This window comes from Phaethon lepturus, unplaced genomic scaffold (assembly GCF_000687285.1).
Source record: "Phaethon lepturus isolate BGI_N335 unplaced genomic scaffold, ASM68728v1 scaffold17030, whole genome shotgun sequence".
NCBI classification, from domain to species: Eukaryota; Metazoa; Chordata; class Aves; order Phaethontiformes; family Phaethontidae; genus Phaethon; species Phaethon lepturus.
Window position 1 is genome coordinate 18,991 of NW_010512780.1, and position 7,589 is coordinate 26,579.

General features: G+C 46.0%; 1 protein-coding gene across 1 annotated transcript; it reads right to left on the reverse strand.

Moving 5' to 3' along the window:
* Positions 1 to 269: 269 nt before the first annotated feature.
* Positions 270 to 6,800, reverse strand: LOC104616152 (dystrobrevin beta-like; the record flags this gene model as incomplete). Its single annotated transcript, XM_010288148.1, has 4 exons — positions 270 to 320; positions 684 to 836; positions 2,457 to 2,553; positions 6,687 to 6,800. Coding segments are annotated over 4 exons (415 nt in total), but the record flags the coding sequence as incomplete, so codon positions are not given.
* Between the last annotated feature and the right edge of the window lie 789 nt (positions 6,801 to 7,589).

Here is a 7,589-nt window from a genome sequence, read left to right on the forward strand (position 1 = left end):
CCATGGAAAAGAGGAGGGGTAATGGGTACAAGTTAATCCTGGGGAGATTCCAACTGAACATGAGAGGAAAATTTTTCACAAGGAGACCGATCAGCCATTGGAATCATCTCCCCAGGGAGCTGGTGGGTTCCTTGGACACTTTTGAGACTCGCCTGGCCAGGGTGCTGGGCCATCTTGTCTAGACTGTGCTTTTGCCGAGACAGGTTGGACCAGGTGATCCCTGAGGTCCCTCCCAACCTTGTATTCTATGATTCTGTGATTCTATGAACTTAATCTCGGACCAGGTTGCTTAGAGCTCTGTCCAGTCGAGTCTTGAAAACCTCCAAGGATAGAGAGAGTGCAACCTCTCTGGCCCCTGCTCCACTGCTTGGCCACCCTCATGGGGAAGAAGTTTTTCCTTATATCCAGTCCTATTTGCCTTATAATTTTTAAACAATTTTGGGAACTGGAGGAATTAAATAAAGATACTAGATTTATAAATGACAAGTCTAGTAAGAGCCAGCTCCTAAACTAACCTTCTGTACAAGACAGCCTAGGAGATGTCACTAAGGCTTCTGTCAAGCTCATAATTGAACTGCCTGATTCAACTTAATGAATGAGTCCTGAAAATACCAGTTTATCAAATGTGAGTCAGTTATGGTTCCCTTCCCTCTTCTGCAATCCTCCTTCCTCCTGTGCAGCACCTGCCACTTGTGCTCGTGCTCTCTTTCCTCCACAACGTCCCGCAGTGGCCTCCGTGCTCTCCTCATCGGTGTGTTCCCGACACCAATATCCTCTGCTGCTCCACACAACGCCGCCTTCACGTGTCCAGCCACTCGGGCAAGAGGAAACACACACTGGTTGGGCAGTTGGGAGATGAGGGTATGATGGCCCAGCAGGCAAAGACAGGCGTGCTGCCGCCTGCATCGTCTCGTGCGTGGGCAAAGCTCCGCAGGTTGCTCTGGAGCCCGCCTGTCGTACCGGTTCAGAGCAGTGCATCTGAGAAAGATAGTCCACCTGGCCTCCAAGGCTTTTGAGGTGGAAGAGCAGAAAATCAAGCCAGCCAAAAGAACCGCCGTCACCCCAATGAGATGATAGCATTTACCTCCGGTCACGTTTGGGAGGATTAATGTGTGAAGGCTCAGGAGTGCTTTGAAAATAACGGAAAACAGGAAACTCACATCTGAGCTTGTCACCATGTTAAAGCAGATGTCCAAACTGCCTTAGTTATAAAGAGGCTCCTCAAATGTGTGCAAGAAAAATGCTCAGACTGTGGTCACCTGAACCATGAAGAATCACACTATTCCTGATGCACCAACTTTTTATACTTTCCTAAATCTGTAATTCAGTTTTGGATGCCCATTTTCAGAGATATCAATCTTCAACTTACAAAGATTTAGGGTCTGAAGAAATCAAAGTGAATTTAGCAAGTGGCTGTCTTTAAATTTTTAGAAGACAGACATTAACAGGCTGAACAGGAAAAAAATTAACAGTGTGCAGAACCAGTGACTTAAAAAACCCCCAACCTTCCCCAATATTAATACTAACTATGTGCTCATCTGCACAGGGAAACTAAATAAAACAGACACCTCTGAAGTGTACTTGACCACGGCCTCGTGTGTACACACTCCCACTCCAGAGTGCAAGGCTAATCTGAAGAGTGACTGCACTTCAGACTTACAGGCGTGACTTCATCACCCCTTTCCCGTGCAGGCGAGCTCTACATTTTTCTGGAACTATCAAGATGTGCCTATAGCTAATCTAGAAACCCTGTGCCGCTCCTGTCAGCGTCACCTGCTCTCTCCCATGTCTGTCTTTGCCTGTAGTATCGTTGGTGCAGCTTGTCTTAGACCAAAACCCCTTTGAGTAAGGACAATATTTTGCCATTCATTTTATAGAGAGGCTCCTGTCCAATTTAAAGAATGGAAAGAATAAACGCGTAACAGTACCTCAGGCTATAGTCATCAACTACGAGCTCAACTCTAGACTATAAAAAAGTCTATAAAAAAATAACAGACCCTCATCAGGAATCCAGACAATACCATATACTATAGGTCAGACCCAACAGCATCCAGACGTTGCAGGGCTGGACTCACACCACCTGGAGGAACACGGCACCGTGCCGCGGCGGCAGAACTCCGATAGTTTCCAGTTTGTTTTCCAGTTAAAACTGGAAGAACTGAATCGGTACCCAGAACAGCATGCAGTGAATTACCAAATCGAGTACTTTAAAGCCTTCCAAATCTTAGGGCATTTTGATTATTTTAACCAAAGCAGCAGCAGATGAACCTGAAAGAGCTATGAACCGTTTGCACCAACGTGCAGAGCCAGCGTGGAGATGCCTTTTTGCAAATTCCTTCTGTTCCTCATGAAGTATCGATAGCGGCACGACAGCAAAGGGGAATCTCAGAGCGGCAGCAGTGAATTCCCGCCCCGGGGAAGAGGACGCGCTGCGTTTCTGGCAGGACATGGCTTACTTTGAGCAGTTTCATCAGCCCCTCAAGCTGCACCATCAGCTCTCTTCTGCTTTCCTGAAGCGCAGACATCCTCTGTTCCAATTCATCCTTCCTCTGTCTGTTCCAGTTACATGAAAGAAAGAGAAAATAAACTTTGGGTATTTCAAAACCACTTTGGGAAATTCACCCATATAACTGTGTCTTTGGTTTTCATCACTCCCACCTGCTTCCAATTTAAAAAAACAGAGCAAAGCACAGTACAGTGACCATGAAACCTCTGTATAACAACCAAGCGCTCAACTTAAAATCCAGAATCTACCCTCAGCACCTCGGTAATAGGAAGCCCTTTCCAAGAGCACTGCGTTTCGAGAAAAAAAAGCCCACTTTCTTCTGCCTTTTAAGAACTCTCTTAACGTCAGACCCAGGCATCCTGCAGAGCTTTCAGACAAGCGAGAATGAGCTATGGGAGGCAAAAACAGAGAGGGAAAAAAGCGGAGAACAGGCTGCAGATGTTGGGAAAGGAAAAGCTATCACCTGTCTGCGTGGCGGCTCGGCAGAGCTATTTCTGTCCACCAACGTGATGTATAATCTTCGACGTATTTGCTGTACCAGAACCCAGGTAACACGACAAGGAGATAAGACGTGACCTTCCCTCTCCTCGGCATCAGAAACCCACTGGATTTCTACAGATGCCTGTCTGTGAGATATTTAAGGAAGTATGACTGCATGGTTTTATTTTATGTTTTAAAAAAATAAAGGAGTGACTAATAGAAGGAGAAATTCAAAGACAAACTGTCAAGATGTCAGAAGTTCAGTTTCTTCTATGATTTAAGAAATGCTGGGCCCCACAAATCACACCCCCCCAGATTAGAAAGGCTTATTTACTCATCTACCGTTATTTTTGTGGACATAACAATGTCTTAATCCACAGTTAAAGGCACCACACATTACAGACTGAATTTTCAAATGTCTTAGATTGTATCTATGTTCTCACATGACATACTATGGATAAATAATTCAAGAAATTTTAATAACCAACTAGTTTTAGAAACACCAGTTGGAAATCAGAATCAGGAAAGAAACATTTACTTTTTTAGCAAGCTTTTTACCTTTTTTTAGTTAGATTTTTACTTTACTTTTTTTTTAGGCCTTTTTTTTTTAGTTTTTTTTTTACTTAGACTGAACAAATCTGTTGGGTATGGCTTGCTTTCATTATGGTGACCACGAAAATGGCATACCATAAGCATACGCACCAACCAGAAAATCGCTAAGATGCTACATAACAGGATTAACTCGTTTCTACAATGGTTATTAAAGACAGAGATCTGCAAAGCATTAACTATCCTGGGTATTTCTTTCAAGATATTTTTGTATTTTGAAGAATGTAGTTATTAAATGCCAAACCTTATCACAAAAATAAGGCAATAAAGAGATGATTACACATGCCTGGTCACCTAAAATGTGTTAAAAGGCACCACAGACATATCTGTTTATATGGTCCTTTTTCCCTCTCAGGTCAGTTCAACGTCTGTGGCTTTTATTCTATAGTTATTTAGTAAAACATTCTGGTTAACAACTACAAATAACGTAAAAATCAACACATTAAATAAGTATAGCTCCGCAAACGTACTTGTTAAGGGTGGTAATCAATGTGCACGTCTGATTTTGGTTGACGCTATTCAATTCCTTTTTCAATGACCTCCAGCAAAGACAGAGGCACCGTTTGTTAGCGACAAAGGGCGCTAAATGTTTAAAAAAAGAAAGACGGGACAGCCTGGAGGGACACGTGGAGAGATGCCGTTGGAGGCACACGCCCGGGGCAAACGGGTCCCGGGCCCCTGTGTACGAACGGGCATCCCGAGGACCGGCAGGCGGAGGCAGCCAACGCGTCGGCATTACAGGGCAGGGATCCGCAAGGACGACGGATCCGTGCCTCTTCCAAGGCTACGCTTGCCAGCGGTGTGCGAGAGCTGACTTGTCTCTACGGGCCGAGTTGTCTGCAGATTTTAAACCCGGGGCACGTTGGTTTTCTGCGGATTACCTTCCTCATGCTTTCACAGCCCACACAGCAAGCGGGATCACTCGGTGCTTACATACGTTCAAAGGCAAGGTCACCACGCGCTGCTCCCGCCGGCCTGGGGAATGTCTCCCCGTTAGCTGTGACTTTGCGACGTACGTTCACATCACAGACAACCCGCTAACTGTGAACTTCCAGCGTGATGCTATGCAGTCAAGAAAACGAATGTGCGCTTTGAATTCGTCAGCGAGACTGATGTGTGGCGGCAGGAAAGCTAACACTAGCTCTATCCACAGCGCCGGTGAGCTACGTATGAGACGCGGCAGCCCGTATAGAGAAGAGGTGCAGAGGTCTTCGAGAGAACTGGACAGCAAGCTGAAGGAAGAGCCGGAGATTTGGCAAACCCGCTTTATGGAGAAATTGAAGAAGTTCAAGCCAGTTACGCAAGATGAGGTTAAGAGGGGAGGGAATCAAAATCTCTAAAGACTCACGCAGAGAGGAATTTTGAAAAAGACCTTTTTAGCCCAGTAGACAAAAGCGCAGGGAAAGCCAAGGCTTGGAAAACGGCGCCAGGCTTATGAAGGTTAGAAATAACGTGCACACTCTTAGTCCACTGAGCAGAGACGAAGCTCAGAAGTTAACGGATGATCACATGAACAGTATCGGGGGACGTGCCGTGCCGTTTGTTCCTTCCCTAACACGAAAGCCTGGACGTCTGTCTGACGTGGGTGCTGCGGTGCGGTCAGAAAGGGTTCTGCCGGAGCGCTGCAGGCAGAAATTCCCCAGCCCGTGTTACACAGAAGGCCAGACTTGTGATGACTTGACAGGCTTTACGTGCTGAATTCAACCTTTTTTTTTCCTCTATTTGCCAATGCTGTTCATGTATTTGAAGGCCAGAAGTGGCTACAACGATCATTCAGCTTTTTTTCCTTCAGCAAAATACAAGCCCTCTAATTCCTCCTGGTTAGCTCTGTTTTGTTCCCAATAACCTGTATTTTTGGAAAAACATCTTTAGAAAAGACATCTAGGGACTGAAACCTCTATCACTGCTCTTGAGATTATTGCCTCGCTTTAAAAAGCATGTGCTTTAAAAAGCATGGTCTGAATGCGGCTGGTTTCCAGTTTAAGCTCTTGGTCCTTTTGTCTTTCTCTGCTGGGTCAAACAACGCATCAGGTTGCCCCGCGATCTCTTTTTTCTCTACCTCTTGCACAACATTTGTGGGTAACTTCTGCATCCTCTCCAGTTTTTTAAACATTGTAAAGCATAAAGCTAGAAAACCTATCTATGAGCTATTATATTTAGGTAATAGAATGAAAAATATCAGAGAGATGCCAAAATGTACGATAACGTAGCAAATTCTGTACGAAAAAGTAATGAAGGAAGTCGAGAGCCTTAGATTTTGCAATATGGGGCTGGATTATACCTTGCAGACACTGCTGGCAGTTGCGGTCACTCCGACCCGAGAGCCCTGGGCTTTATGGAAAACCTGTAAGCATTCCTGGGAAGCACAACTGTGCCGCTTCTGAAGCGGGCAGGAAAAGCTTACCCCAACGAATGAAATAAATACAAGGCAGTTTGCAAAGAGCTGCTGCTGCCAAGAGCTTAGATTTTAGAACCTACTTTAGATTACAGATAGCATTTTTGAAGGCTGAGCTCTGAATTAACTAGTAATAGAAGATGAAATCAAATATAGCCAGAGAATGCCCTTGCGACTACCCAACCTATGAAACGCTTTATTCTATAAATACTGTCCATTTTTCCCTGTCGCTTCAAAATGCAAACCTAATCAAAGAGGCTTTGAAGATTGTTCTCCAGCTTCGGATGTATGCCTGGCTACCTGTGCGTACGAACTTCTGGAGTTTCACTGACTAATCAAATAACTGACATTTCTCCTCAGCTCCACTCCTTCGGACAGTAAAAGACAGGCAGTTAATGCCATTTCTGCCAGTTTTTCCTACCAGTTTCTTCTTTACAGTTTTCTGAACTGTACAAACGGAACTCATTTTAAGAGACGTTTTTATTTACTTCTAAATCCCCTTAAAACAAGGCAAATTGCAATATGCTGTCAGTCTTCAGAATTCAGCAGTTTAAAACAGCACTTCAGGGTCACCGAAGATACGCCGGTATTACCCTTTCCCCAAAACCAGCCAGAGCAGCCTGTGCTACGGAGCACACCCCACGGGCTGGCCGCCCCCGGCACCGAATGCGCACGAGCTTTAGGTATTTCTTTTACCGTAGAAGCCTGAGTTCGGCCAACAAAGTTGGGTTCTGCTGGGCTTTCTCAGGGGTGGGTTGAGAGGCTTGTTCATGTTCCAGCCTGAGACGCTGAATTTCCTGGAGTATCTCTCTGTAGAAATGACAGAGGGAAGATTAAAGAAGAAGAAGGTCAGGCTCTGCACTGCTCTTAAATATTGTTACAGCCCTTCAAGCACTCTTTCTGTCAGCCTCTGGCCCAAGGACAGCAATTTTGTTCACGTATGACTGGCACAAATTCAAACCTAAGACAGGTAAGTTAGTGCAGTCCCGTGCTGTAATACACATCGAAAATTTATTACTTAAGTAATAAGAAGTATGAAATCACTTACGTGCCATAGGCTGGCAACGTCTCCCCCAAGCCTTGCAGGTGGAAAGGGCTCAGAGGCTGTTCTCAGAGGAGCAAAGTTCCATTTTCAGGACAATCGGCATGGCACAGGCTGTAGGGAGGGCTCTGAAGCGGCGGCACCAGCGACCGCAGCCACGCGGGCACCGGTTAGCTTCCCACTCCCCCTTCCCAGGCTCAGCAGGGATAAGGAACGTAACAGCCCACGGGAACAGGGACAAACTCCTGAGGCCTCGCAAAGGGAAGGCGACCAGCCAGCGGCCCAGTTAAGGCCGCTGCGTTCTGCGTAGCCGGAGGCGAGGGGACGCAGCACCGACGGCCGAGGACTCACTTATGAAAACGGGCACGAAATCCTTCTGAGGGGGCGATTACCACCTCTAGTTCTCCCCCGCCCTGCTCCGTTTTAAAACTGCGGAGCCGCTCTCCTTGCAAGGTTTCACACCAGCACCGATCGAGATCTCCCTTATCTGCGACCTCAACGCGTAATTTCAAACACCTGCAAGGTCTCTTGGTGGCGTATCGAAGCTGCGACGCTCA